At 32.7% G+C, this 15,617-nt stretch overlaps 1 protein-coding gene across 2 annotated transcripts in view; it reads right to left on the bottom strand.

The window, feature by feature from the left end:
* Positions 1-15,617, bottom strand: part of BRIP1 (BRCA1 interacting DNA helicase 1) — a 185,545-nt gene that overhangs the window by 40,910 nt on the left and 129,018 nt on the right. For both annotated transcript variants that reach the window (XM_037004066.2, XM_073235313.1), the window contains 2 exons: positions 8,769-8,928; positions 7,620-7,741 (listed from right to left, as the gene is read on the bottom strand). In XM_037004066.2, the coding sequence (XP_036859961.1) occupies positions 7,620-7,741; positions 8,769-8,928 (282 nt within the window). The remainder of the gene's footprint in view (positions 1-7,619; positions 7,742-8,768; positions 8,929-15,617) is intronic.

Here is a 15,617-nt window from a genome sequence, read left to right on the forward strand (position 1 = left end):
CACTGAACAACGATGTCTACTATGGTTTATATTATTTGCAATCTTAAGCTTTACAACTAGAAAAAAAATCAGGTGACACACTCACCTGAAGCCCACCTACATATCTGTACCCTGTAGGCTTTAAGGATCTGATTTAGTAAATAAGCTAAAATCCATTACAACCAAAACTCTATGAAGAAAAAAAAAATTAAACTTATTTTAAGAAAAGTTAAAAAACAATTCTACTACTTCCCTTCAGGTAGTGCTGCTGATTATGCTCTGTGCCAACACAAGTAGTTAAGTGTCAATCAAACTTACAAGCCCCCAGGGTGATAACTTCACTTTGAAAACTTTCTACCTGCTGTGAGAGCAAAAGTAAAATAAAAAGGTCAACAAAGTTCTGTTCTTGCCAAAAACAAGATGAACATAAGAAAGTAACTTCAGAGTTTTTAAAAAAAACAGAAGTTTTTATTTTATTAATTTTCCAAAGGTTTAACTAGCAGCTTTATTCAGACATGGCTTTTTTTCCTAAGGAAAAAAAAAACATGAGTAGTGGGAGAAAAAGAAAGAAAAACGGAATGAACTAAACTTGCTTAAAACCTTGCGATCTTAAATGTTTCCTCCTCAGATCCCAAGACATTCGTTTAAGAAATATGGGGATTTTTTTAACTTAAAAATTAAAAATACCTTAGCAATTCATCCATTTATTTTGTTTTTATGTTTGTTTTTAAGAGGGATAGAAACAAAGGTTTGGTTTTCTCATATCTCACTGTCCAAGGCAGATCTCAAATTGTCAACCTAGATGGCATACTGAGGTTTAAACTAGATCTGAACTTTTAATTTCAAGATATACTTAGGACCTGCTTTAATAATACTTCTGGCCAAGCTACCTTAAAAAGAAAAAAAAGTGTTCTGAGGAGGAAAAAGGGGTTTAAATAATTGAGGATGAACTCGTTCTAGAACTTCAGAGGTGACAAGGTTTTTCTTCCATATTTGTGATTTGGTCTAAGAGTTTCCAACAATTCTAACCACAAGCTGCTGGACTCCTAAAGTTAGAGCTTAGTATTAGTGGGGGCTAGATCCAGGTGGATTTCTGTATCAGATGCTACACTATTAACTACAACACCTCTACACTGTGACCTCAGTCTCTACTCCTAGACCTTGTTTCCCATAGCTTAGAATAAAGTCTCAAATCCTTAAAATGGCATACAGGTCCTCAATGATTTGACCCCTTAATACTTCTCCCAGCCTCTATTCACATGATATTCTCTCCAACTCACTCTCTTCCTCAGCTTCTTTGAATTCCTGGAAATTGCTATCCTTTTTCACACCTTAGGGCCTTAGCATAGACTGTTCTCTCTACTGAGAATACTCTTATCCATTCTGCTCACCTGTATAATGCCTAGCCTTCTTTCCTGTGTCTGCTTGAATTTCAGTTCCTCAGGAAGTCTTTCTTTACCTCCAAAGACCAGGTCAGGATCCTGTAGTTCCAGGGACTTTTTCTTACAACTTTCATTACAACTGTAATTGTTTATTACTTTAATGTCAGTATTCCTCACTAGACTGTAAATTCCATGAGACATGGGGCTTTAATCTGTGTAGTGTATCACAGTCTCACCAGTTTATTCAAGTACTTGGTACTACAGCCAGATATTCAAAAAATGGTTATTTCATTACTCTGAATAGTCTTAAATAATCTCAACAGTCTTGTTGTAATCCGACCTTTGATGAGGCCATTCCACTTTATTAAATATTTGTATGTCTGAATTGCAACATAGACAAAATTCAAATCCCATCTCTCTGGTTCCTCCATGTATCTCAGGCAAATTAGTCGAAGTAAATGGGTATCTGGATAGGAAGTGATCGGTGTTGCTCAACATCACTTTCCCTAAGCATCTGAACATTCAGATCCTATTCCACCGAAGCATCCTGTTACACATTTGTGTCCTTTACTGAATTACAACATCAGTAGTACAGAGATAGCATCTTGTTCATTTTTGTACCTACTTTATTTAGTACAAATTATTAGGCTCTTCGGAAAAGTTCATTACATGAATGAATGAATGAATGACTGCTTAAACACTTACGATCATCAACAGTTATGAAAATGATACCAAAGGAATATATCAATCTACTCAAAATTATTAAGGCTTTTGTTTCTGAACTCAAGTTTGTCTTAATATACTATAGCCCTTTGCATTTTTGCCTTTATTCATCTACTGATGAATATTCACACTGTCAAAGGAACAATAACAAAAGGATAACACCACTCTCCTTAAAAAGAAATGTTGGACTTAAGAATTCTAGTATTGTCATTGTCTAATAATACTTTGACACTTGAAAGCACTGGTTTAATGTGCACTCTATTTTATTAATGCTGACATCTTTTGCAGCAAGCAAGAGATAACAGCCTCTTTCTGAGGGTTATAAAATCCCAAGAATGCATGGAAGCCATAAATTTATAAGTTTATTATAAATTCAATAACTAATTTAACAAATCTAAAAGATATGCCAGTATTTTTTGATCATGAATGTAATTTTTCAAAATTGATTAAAATAATATACTCAAATAGTGCAGCACCTTCAGAGCTAAAAGATGTTTCCTAAACACAAAAAGGTATTCATAATGGTTATTGTATACCAGTATAAGATAACTAATCAGATTACTATCTGAATGTTAGATAGTTTCCAAATTAAATCTATTTTAGTAACAACATACATTAGTAAAAAAAAAAAAAAAAAATTATCTTATATTATTTTAACCATTTTAAGAGCATTTCTGGTATTATAAAAAAATCTAACATATCACTTGAACATTTTTAAAGTATAAAAATTTTAGCCACATGCCATGCATGATTTTATGAATTTTTCCTCAGAGGGATAAGGCACAATACCATGAAGGGAGAATATTTCTATATATTACTAAATTATACTAAGGAACACAAAATGCAGTTTTAAAATCTAAATATCATACCTTACAATGTCTCCCAAATTATGCCTATTTGAGGTACATATGCCTGAATTATAAAGTTAAAGGATTTTATAGTTTTTAGATCATACTAATTGGCCAAAGGATTTTCTTTAGCTATCCATTAAAATGGCAGCCTTAAAAGAAAAAAAGGCAGCCTTGTTATACCTGACTTAATTCTATTAAAAAAACCCCACAACTTTTCTTTTAGTTATACTTTTCCACCAACATCTAATTATATAAAGGCCTTGGTTCATTCTCCCGCCCCTCAAATACTTTAGTTTAGTGCACAGAAAGTTTTCTTTTTAACTATTATACGATTAAGTATGTCCTTATAGAATGATCAGAAGCATCTGGGAAAGGTGGAAGTGAAAAAAATCCTCACCGGTAAAGTTAGTTTAATGCTTGCCCTTCAGAGTGGCCCATTATCAACATTTCATAGTGGGTTTCTTTATTTTCAGGTCCCTGAGGTGTGTGCAATAAATTATGACTTGCACTAAACAAGTCACACTGGCTCCAAAATGAAATTTTCCTACCTCTACTTTCTAGTCCCCAAGGTGGGAAGAGGAAATCCCGGTCACAGTCAAAGAAGTCGTATTTTTGGCTCTAACATACATTTTCCTGCTTCTCTACAAGCCAAACTCTGCAACTGAGACTACAAGGGACTTAAGTTAGTATTTTAAACTGTATTTTAATTTTTACTTCCATAATATTTGCCTCAAATTTAAGAAAAAATATACTATCATTAAATTAGTATCATTGCCCTCTTTTCTCCCCACTCAAATCATTTTTCTAACTCATACACCAATCTTAACCTCTTAAAATACGAATTCAAATGAAACAATAGAGAAAATAATGCAGAAATAGCTTATTTCATTTCCATAAGATACAATACTTAAGGTTTTCATTTAGAAATAACTTCTATTTATTTCTGTATGAATAGACTATTATTTTAAAAGAAAACTATAAAGTTCTAATTTATGGTCCAGTAACTTGAAGCATTGTTTTAGTTTTGGAAGAGCCATTTATGAAAATCATTTAGTTCATCATCTCACTTTACAAAGCAAGAATATGACAGACACACCCTAAGATGATTCTCAGAGTACTCTTGAATAATCCTCTCACCTTGAGTGCAAACATATGCTGTAACTAGCTTCTAGTTAGTGGTGGGATAGCCACTCCCTTGATTAGGCTGTATTATAAAACAAAGGTGCCACAAAGTTACTACTCCTGTAATTAAGTTATATGACTCTGTCTTGGCAGAAGTTACTACTCCTGTAATTAAGTTATATGACTCTGTCTTGGCAGACTGGAGCTAGAGAGTATCTTCTCGTTGGCCTAGAAGAAATAACTTGCCATTCTGTGAGAGGGCCTGTGAGAAGGTCACAGGGTAAGGAACTCTGAGTAGCCTCTAGAAGATAAAAGCATCCCCTGACTGGATTCCTTTTATATCCTGTAAGTAACTGAATGTTGCCAGCATCCTGAAGCAGCCTGGTGAAAACCCCAACATCCAGATGAGAATAAAGCCCAGCCAACAACTTGACTGCAGCCTTGTAGAACCCTGAGCAAAGGGCACAAGCCAAGTCATGCCTAGAATCTTGACTTGGAAACTGTGATAAAAGAAATGTGTGTTGTTTTAAGGGACTCTGTTTGTGGTAATTTGTAAAGTAGCAATAGAAAACTAATATAAAGAGTGACAGCAAGTATAATTATCAATGTAAGACACCCTCTCCATTTATTATGTTCTACTATGTGTTAGATAGACTGTAAAATGACATTCGGATTCAGCATTCCTTTCTATAACACCTTTAATGATTTATGTTTGTAATGGCATACTGTATTGCCTCATTTTAAGTCATATTAAGGTTTACTACTGTCCTATTCATTATCATCTAATAATGACTGCTATCATTATGCCTTAATTAAAAGCACGGGATTAAGTCTAGAAATGGATGGTTATTGTTTTTAATAATAATGTCAATCAAAACAATCAACAAAAACATTATTTTTAACAACTTGTATTAAATATATTAAACATATATTTAAACTTTTAGTTCCATTTTAATTTTAATTTAATATAGTAAATATACATTTAGTACTTAAATGTAATATATTTAGGTATATAAGTATATAAATTTAAGACTTAAATTAAATATATTAAAGTTTATATTTAATCATTAACTAACCCAATATTTATTGAACACTTATTATATTCCAAGGCAATATTTCAGTTGTAGAAAGACAAAGAAGTTTAAGAAATTGTCCTAATCCTTGAGGTACACCTTAAAAATTATAAAATGTATTTATGAACACTAAAATATAATACAATGAAGATAGGATATTATGTGCTTTAGGAAGTAATAAAGGACACTGGTAAAGATAACTATGTAGGTAAATACAAAAGCAGTATATTTTTGGTTTATAAAATATATGTTTGGTTTATAACTTTTTTCTATACAATTTAAAAGGCAAATGCATAAAGCAATAATTATAAATAATATTAATGGGTACATATTGTATAAAGATGCTTGTATTCCCCAAACTCACATTAAGAAAATAACTAAAAAAATACACAGAAGAAAGGGATCAAAATAGTACACAACAAAAATGCAACTGAATACAAAAAAGGGCAATAATGAAGGAACTGAGGAGCAAAAAGCTTGAAAGGCATGCAGAAAACAAATAACTAAATAGTTGAATTAAGTTCTTCCTTATCAGTAATTACATTAAGAGTAAACAGATTAAACTCCTCATCTGAAAGGCAGAGATTAGATAGATAAATTTTAAAAACACGATCCAACTGCATGATGTCTATAAGAGACTCATTTTAGATATTAGGAAATTGGAACCTTATATAATCTACATAAATTTACTCAAAATGGATCAAATATCTATATTTAAGACCTAAAACTATAAAACACTTTGAAGAAAACCATTAGGGGTAAATCTGTATAACCTTGAATATTGCAAGGTTTCCTAAATATAACACCAAAAGCCCAGATAACAAAAAAGTAGACTTCATTGAAATTTAAAACTTTTGTATTCCTTTTATATCCTATAGAAGTGTACAAACAAGTATTTTTAGCCTTCCCTCTTGTAATTCTGTCTTTGCAATGATAACATGTTTGGCTAGTCTGTTGATCCCAGAGGGTAAGATAACGTGAAGAGCAGAACTGACCAGCTGAGCCCAATGTGTATTGGTCAGACCATATCAGGGTAAATGAGTCCAGCTGAAAGCAGCCCAGCAGCCCACCCAGGACCAGCCTAGATTATTTACTGCCCAGCCACCTACTATACCCAGAATTGTGACTCTTAATAAGCAACTGTCATTTTAAGTCACGAGTTTCAGAACTGTTTGTTACACAGGAAGAAATGATCCACACATATGGCAACAAAAAATATGCTTCCTTTATTTTACATTAGAAGCACTCAACTCCAATGTAATGCATCACCAGAGCTGTTGATGAACACAACAGTTTTCTTAGGTGGATGTCAACTATTTCATCAGTAGCAGTAGTCAGAAGCAGAATTAACCAGTTGAGGATAGGAGCCCTGGACATGGTCATCAGCACTCTTAATGGCAGCACTGGTGGCTAAAGAAAGGCAGTGGAGGAAGAAAGATAGTGTAGGCTGAAAGTATTAGAAACCCCTGAGGACTTCCAGAAATTTTGAAGAGGTCCAGAAGTTAAGAGTAGGGCTAACCAGAGAAATACTGTTTATTACCGTTAATATTGTATAATTTACAGTGTCTAGTAAAGTATTAACAATAAAGAAGATAACTGCCTAGGGAAAGAATTGCTACTTTGGTATGAGATCCTAACAGTTTGTGCCCTAGGAGGAGGGATTTAATTATATTCAAGGGAGTCAGCTCAGTGGCCAGAAAAACCTCAAGTCTTGGTCTCAGCTTGCTAGCACTTTCAAATGCCTGGAGGAAGCAAGAAAATCTTCCTTTGATGGAAGAGAATATCACCTTAGGCTTTGAATTATTGCTACAAATAATTTTTCAAAAGTAATATTTAGCAAACAAAATCAGTGATAATGAAGCGAAAATTCCTGTTTCTGGCCAATGCAGAATAACTGGTTCAGGAATATCCCTCCCACTGTAAGTTACTGTAAAACTGGACAAAATAGATAAAGCAACTACTTTTAGGGAATAGACACCAGGCAGCATAAGACTGTAATCTCACAGAGTACGGTAGTCCTGCTGAGCTGAGGTGTAAGAGTTTAGAATTTGGAGCAGCTTAAATTACTGAAATCTGCAGGGCAGGCATGGCATTGGAGAGGAGGGACCTGGATGGAGAAAGGGCCCTAGAATTCCCTGGGGGACCTCTGTGACTCAGTAGCTAAGAGACTGATGAAACATAAATTGCTGGGCTCTACCTCCAGAGTTTCTGATTCAGTAGGTGTCTGGATGGAGCCTGAAAATGTATATTTCCATCAAGTTCCCAGGTGATACCAATGCTCCTGATCAGAGACCACACTTTGAAAATCACTTTTATGAGCAAAAGACAGTATAAATTAAAAATAAATTATACCCATATCTACTAAACCTTTCTCACTATTTCAAGTCACCAAGCATTAATATAAAATGTCTGAAGATATAAGAAAAATGTACAATTAAATTTACACAAAATCAACAACTTCCATGATAAATAAAACTTTGATGACCTACCTGTAGATCTTTCACATATGGAAAAGGAATTCCTACTGTTATGACGGCACGAGCATTGTCATCTGAGAAATCCAGACCCTCACTCACTTTACCACGACAAACTGCTACCATTAAGGCTCCATCTTAAGCAACAGAAAATAAACATTTTTAAAAGCACACTCAAAATTCCCAGAAATTTCTTATTCATTTTGAAAAATCTGATTACTAAGTAATCATAGTAGCAAATTTAAAAGAACTAAAATTAAAAAACTATTTTGAGATAAAATCTTAAAAGTTCAACGTCTTTAAATAAATAAGGGAAACAAAATCACATTTAGATGTAACATAGTAGCAAACAAATTTACAAACCATGTATTTCCCAGATAACTTACCAAAAAAACTATATCAAAGCAGTAACATGTACATGAACTGAGCAATTATGAAGCAACTGTTTATCTTTAAAAAATTGAAACTGCAATCATTATTTTACCACCAGAATGTCAAGTTCTTAGAATGATTTAAATAACTCTAATTTGTACTGTATATCATATTGAATCAATATCACATTGATAGGTATTTAAAACACACACACACACACACACACACACACAGAACACTGTGTGTCATCTTATCATACAAGGATATTGGCAGTTATAGTATCTTTATAATGTTGCATTGTTCATAAATTATTACTATTAGCCCCTCCTGTCAAACTTTTAATGGACATTTCTAACTTTGAAACTGAGCCTTCAGTTATGTTTGAACACTCAAGTCTACCTTATGCAATAGAACATAAGGAAAAACTATATTATTTGCATCAAAATGTAGGGCTCATCTGGCTAGTAAGGAAGATATTTATGCATACTCCATCTATCTTCTTTCACAAAACATTTCAAATAGCATAAGGAAGGCCATGGCATAATAGCTGAATGTATGCTCTTTCTTAATGTTAAATTGTCATCCTCAAGTGAAAATATTCACAGGAGAACAACTCCAAATAAAAGAATTTCTTCAACTTATTTTCTTTTCACTCAGGATTATAAAATATAATTATTTTCTTAAGTGCAATTCATTTAAAAAGATGACACAAATAAAATTCTACAACCACCTTCTTATTACTTTATGGTAACAAATATTTTTTTCATTGACTATCAAGTTATTTCCAATTACCTTTCTCTCCTTTGCACTTGACTGCATCATAGTACACCTGCAGTAATTTATCAAAATTAGTTTTTTCTCCACTCTGTGGTTCTACAATGACTGTCTTCACCAACTCCAGATTATGCCATAAACCAGTGAAGAGCCAACGTTCTTTTAATTTCTCTAGTAACTGAAAAGAGTCGAGAAACAAATATTTTTTATGTGCCAAACTGAACAAACTTACTTTTTTAAGAGGCAGTGTGACTATAATGTGACTACGGCAAGCTTGTTAACTTTTCAGTGTTTTACCTTCCTCATCTATAAAATGAAGAAAACACAGTATGTCATAGAGTCATTACTGAATTAAATTCATTAACTGACTTAGCTCTGAATGACTCCTGGCACATAGGAAGAGTTCCAGAAATGTCAGCGGCTGCTGCCACTACTTCTGTCATTGCCATCTTTGGCATTTCAAAAGCAAGAAAAAAAATAACTTCTGTCACAGTTGTTAAGTTTTAAGTTCTCTTTAAACTTAAGGTGAAGTTCCTTAATATCCTCAACTAAAGATTCTTTAAATGAAGATTCTCTAAGATCATTTTACCAAGTCCATAGGCAGCTAAGCTGTTTGAACTTTGATCATCATTAATAAACTAATTCAACTAAATACATAAACAGAGACTCAGATAGCCAACAAGCAGAAACCATACAGGCACAAATGGAACACTTACAAAAATAATCACATATTAGCTTACAAAAGAACTTTCAACAACTTTCAAAGAATTTTATCAGATTAACCACATGTTCTGACAACAATGTAACTATATTAAAAGTCAGTAATACAGAGTTAGTGGGAAACAAATGAAGAAACAAACCAACCCACACTAGAGATTGTATTATTTTTAAAAGAATATATGGTTATATGTGTCATGTATATCCCAATAAAGCTGGAAAATAGGACAAAAAATGAACATATGGTTTGAAGAGGAAAATGTAGAATTCATGAAATCTTTAGACATGAATTATTAGAAAAGTGCCTACAATTCAAAACATATAGGATGCAGTAAATGCAGTAGTTAGAAATACAGCTTTTAAATACATTTATTTAAAAAAATTGAAATTAACTGAATTAAGCATTCTTTTTAAGAAGAAAGAAAATTAAATGGTAAATACAAAAAAAGTAGAAATTAACAATAAACATAAGAGGTAAGATAAATGAAAAAGACAAAAGCCAGTTGTAGAGTTATTATGATTTAAGTTGAACTGTTTTACCTGCTTGTTCTATGCAAAAAGTTCTATGTAATGTAGGCCAGTTATTGTAATGCATGCAAGCACCAAGAAAATGCTCCAAATTTTCAAGAGAACAGAAACCAATTTTTATAAGATTATGTCCTCAGAATTTTACCCTTATCTATTTTCAGAAATAAACTTAAGAAGATCATAAAACAATTTTTTTTTTATCATTGCTATGATCTAAATGTCTGTGTCCCTCCCAAATTCATACATTGAAATCCTAATCCCCAAACATGATGGTACTAGGCAGTGGGGACTTCGGGAGGTGATTAGGTAATAAAGAAACAGCCTTAATAAATGGGATTAGTACTCTTATAAAATAAATGCCACAGAGCTCCCTTGCCTCTTCCACCATGAGTACACAACAAGGCACTGGCTACCAACTAGGAAGAGGGCCCTCACCCAACCATGCTGGCACCCTGATCTTAGCCTTGCAGCCTCTGGAGCTGTGAGAAATTTTCTGTTGTTTTTAAGTTACCAAGTCTGTGATATTTTGTTACAGCAGCTGGAACAGACTAAGACTATCACTAATTGGTAAAATAGGTCACTGCATATTTTACAGTGTTCAGAATACCCCAATCAATAAAAATAAAAACTCCTCAAAATACCATGGCATTTGGGGAAAAAATAGGGCTATTATTAATCTAAAAGTCATTTTTATTTTGAGTGCTTCAAATGTTGGCTTTTAGAATTTGCTTTTTGAATACACACTGTTTCTGAATCAAAGTCTTCCACTGGTGCTAGAAAGTATTAACCTCTGACAGTATTCAGAGCTAATGTATATGGGACAGTCACACTGTGTCTTCAATTGAAGGGACAAGACTACTACTATAAAGTCAATAATGACCAGAATAATATATTAATTTCTTTAAATTTCTCTATTAAATTACCAGTTTAGAAGAGGATAAATATATCCCGAGGATGTAAAACCAGATGAAAAGTGTTATGTATTTGCATAATTGTTGATACTTAATGGAATTTAATCCAATGATATACTGTTTTCTGTCATCTGAAAATACAGATGACATTTCATCTCTGATTGCTTGATCTAGAAATACCAGAACTATAGTTTTTGAACATTCAAGATCTGAAGAAATACCTTTCATTTTATTGAGGAAGACTATTAAGTTGATGATTCCAAAATAATCCCACAAAATCTATTTAAGAAGAAAAGTTGAGAAACAACAAAGAAATGGATTCAATGTACAAAATATTTCCCCAAAGAAATCCAGCAAGGTTATTTTCCCCAATACATGGAAAAGAATTCATAATATCAAAGAGTTATATATGATTTAGAAAACATGTGAGTATATAAAAGTTCAAAAACTTTAAGAGCACGCATGATATATTCAGTATTTCAAAATTTGTTACAATGAATAAAAATGACATTCCACCCACTAATTTTTTGGATTCTAAAAACTTCATCAATTTATGGACAATTGAAAATGGCTACAGGTTCATAAGTAAATCATGAATATTACAACTAAAAAGTACAATATACACTATCAGTCACTTCTGAAAACTTATGCAAATACAAAATAAACAGTCACGTTACTGGATCTTTAAACAATTTATCAGCAAAATAAGGCTAAGCCTGTTGACATATCTGAAGGAACTTTTAGACCTAAAGTTCTTTAATTCTATTGAAATTTGAAAACTAAACTGTCAGGACAACACTTAAATACAAGATTATAATTCAGAGAATCCAAGAGAACAAAGAGGAGAAAGATGGGACACACTAACCAGGATTTTTTTTCTAGGTTTGTATTAGAGCTGAAAACTTTATTCTTAATGCAAATTTTCTAACTTGGACAAAATTTCTTCCCTACATGGAAACCATTCAAATTGGCTTTATTTGGCTTTATTTAATTTATTAAGAAATATTTTCATTTTTCAAACATAGCCAAGACATTATTGAATTAATTTCTCTCCAGAATAATTTCATGCAATCTGACACCTATCAGCCTTTCCAAAGTACTGTATTATTTAGAGCCAGGCTCAGAGGGTATATTTTGGACAACTCAAACTGAGGCAGGCAAGACACAGAAAGTATTGATCATGATTATAAAACTCCTGTTCAGAAATTTGCTCTTTAGTAGTATCTATTTTTAATAAGTGTTGGTAAGAATATGGAGCAATTATAACTCTTTGTACAGTTTGGTGCAGTTACTTTGGAAAGAAGTCTGTCAGTTCTTCATAAGGTTAAAAATAGAGCTATACACAACCCAGCAATTACAATCATAATTAAATACCCAAGAGAAATGAAAACATACATCCACACAAACACTTCTACATGAATGTTCGTAACAGCATTATTTATAATATCCCCAAAACAGAAAAAACCCAAATATTTTTCAATTGATTAACGGGTAAATACAAGATGGTATTATTCATGCAATGGAGTATTATTCAGCATAAAACTGAATGAGGTTTTGATACTGCTTAACCTGGATGAACCATGAAAACAATATACTAAGTGAAGCCAGACACAAAAGATCATATTTGTATAATTCTGTTTATGGGAAAGTTCCAAAATAGGCAAATGCATAGGGACATAAAGTAAATTAGAGGTTGCCTAGGACTAGGGAAGGGAGAAAGTTTCGGGAAAAATGGGGAATGATTACTAATTCATATTGGGTTTCTTTTAGGAACGGTAAAAATGTTCTAAAAGTAGTGGTGAGAGTTGCTGAACTTGATCAATCTAATAAAAACCACCAAACTGTAAACTTTAAAGAGTGAATTGCATGGTTTGCAAATTATATTACAGTAAAGATGTTATATTTAAAAAAATGATAAACAGGATATAGACCTCCCAAACTTACAAAGAAAGAAAAAGGTCAAAAGCCAAAATCAACTGAATAAGTCAAACAGAGGGGAAAGAGGTAAAAGAAAGCACAAAAGACGGTAGAAAATAAGGTCAAATATGCCAATAGTCAAAGCAAGCACAAATTGATATAACTCATTTATTAAAACTGAGACACTCAGATTGTAAGAAAAGGAAGGTTGGAGGGAAGGGGAAGGACAAGGATGGAGGAGAGGGAAAAGAAAAAAGGAAAATCAACTATATGTTGTCTATCAATATAGACACTTAAAATTAAACCACTCAGAATTCTTGAAAATGAAGTTATAGAAAAAGATATGTGAGGCCTACACACATATACACACACAAAATCAGGTGTTATTACAGTCATAAGAATGAACTTAAAAGCAAAAAGCTTTAAAAGAAAGATAATATTCCATATACATAAAAAGTGCAACCACCAGAAAGTTATGGTAGTCATGAATCTTTATGCACTTAAAACATAGTTTTGAAATACAGAAAGGAAAAACTGACAAGAAATACAAAGATAAACTAATTCCCTAAGTACTCTGTAAGACTTCAGTGTACCTCTTTAAGGTATCTATAAATGAATTAGACAAAATTAGTAAAGATACAGAAGATTAAGTTTGTAAGAATCATCAAACTTGCTCTAATATACATAGATAACTTAGTGCTGAAATGGAAAATAACTATTCTTTTCAAATGGGGAACATACATAAGGTCACAAAGGACGTATCAGTAAATTTTTAAAATCTGGAATCACAGATTCACTGGAAATGGTTACTAACAGAAGGGTCACCTATACCAAAATCAAATAAAATTTATCTACACAGAAATAAGAAAAAAAAATTTCCATACATTTCTAGGTTGAAAGAGGAAAACAAAATGAAGAAAAAATTACTTAGAAACATTTTGTCTATTCTAGGTCCTTTGCTTTCCCACCGGAATTTTAGAATCGGCTTGTCAGTTTCTACAAAATGTCAGCAATAGCATTATTAAAACAGTAGAACATAAAACAAACAAGAAGACAAGAAATAACCAAGTGTTTATTAAAGGTAATATGTAAACTGTTATATTCATACAATGGATTATAATAAGCATTGAAAGATAACCAAACTTCTATCGTAAATTAGTGGGAAAAAAGCAGATGGCAGAAAATTACATACAATATCGTGCCATTTTTTAAAAACTAAAGAAAAAAGGCAAAATTAACACTATGTAGGAATACCTATGTATTTTGGAATATGTATGTATATGGTAAAGCCATTTAAAAAAATGATAATTACAATTTCAGGACAATTATTAACTGTGGGGGTGGGCAAAGAGATGGGACTGAGAAGGGGCATCTAGATAGCTTTAACAGTAGTATTTAATTCTTAAGTGACAGTTTTGATATTTTCATTTTATTGATACCCTTAATAACACACATATATGTGATCTTATGTAAGTATGAAATATTACATAATGGTTGTGAAAATGGAACAGGAGGTATTTCTTTGTGAATGTTTTTAGTACTATCAGGGCATACAGGGTGAAGGTAAGAAAACAAATAGCAACAAAAATATTAAGCACCTACAAGGTGCAAGAGACAATGTCAGATATCTAATAAGGCAGGAAACATCATAGAAACGGTCCCTGTCCAGTACAGCGCAGAGAAGACAAGTAGTGACTCTACAGCATCTTACTATGCTGATGGGCAGTGACTGCAATGGGGTGTGCCGGGGGGGACTTGATAATATGGGTGAATGTTATAACCACAATGTTGTTCATGTGAAACCTTCATTAAATTGTGTGTCAGTGATACCTTAGTAAAAAAAGAGAAAGAAAAGGTCCCTGTCTTCATGGCATTTACAGTATAGTGAGGGAATATCATATTCCTAAAGATGCAGAATAAATATGGTCTGAAACTCCAAAATTTGGATTTATAAGCCCAGACTGCTCTTCTACACACTACATCTGCATGTCCAACAGCCTAGTCAAATTCACTGGTTAGATATCTCAAGGCTTCCTGAAATGTCTCATTCAAGACCAAATTTATAACATTCCAGTATTTGTTATCTCAATAAAGGATATAACCATTCATTGAGTTGCCTTTGTTAGAACACTGAGTCATCCCTAACAATTCCCCCTCCCCATCATTGTACACAATCAATCTATTACCAGAATCCTATTAATTTCTGTCTTCTAAATATCTCTTCATATTCCAAAGCTACCACCCCAGGCCAAGCTATCATAATCTCTTGAAGGACTACTCAGATAATCTCCTAATTGGATTTCCTGTTTCTTATCTATCATTTTTGGGTCTTACATTTCAACCAGAATATTTCAAAATACAAATCTTACCACATGATTCACATCCATCAACAGATGGGTAAACAAAGTAGTCTGTATACACACACACACACACAATGGAATAATGCCATAAGAAGGCATGAAATGCTGATACACGCTACAATGGTGGATGAACTTTGAAAACATGGTAAGTGAAATATGCCAGAAACAAAAGGACAAATATTGTGATTCTGTTTTTATGAATCATCTAGAATAGACAAATTCATAGAGAAAGTAGAATAGGAGTTGCCAGGACCTAGGGGGATGAGAGAATGAGGAATTACTGTTTAATGGATACAGAGTTTCTGATCGGGATGAGAAAATGTTTTAGAAATGGTTAGTAGTGATGGTTGTACAGCAAATTTTATGTTATGTATATTTTATTACCATGTTAAAAACTGAAAAAAATAAACACATCTTCGGGTAAAATTACATTA

The sequence above is a fragment of the Manis javanica genome, chromosome 4 (assembly GCF_040802235.1).
Source record: "Manis javanica isolate MJ-LG chromosome 4, MJ_LKY, whole genome shotgun sequence".
In the NCBI taxonomy this organism is placed as follows: Eukaryota; Metazoa; Chordata; class Mammalia; order Pholidota; family Manidae; genus Manis; species Manis javanica.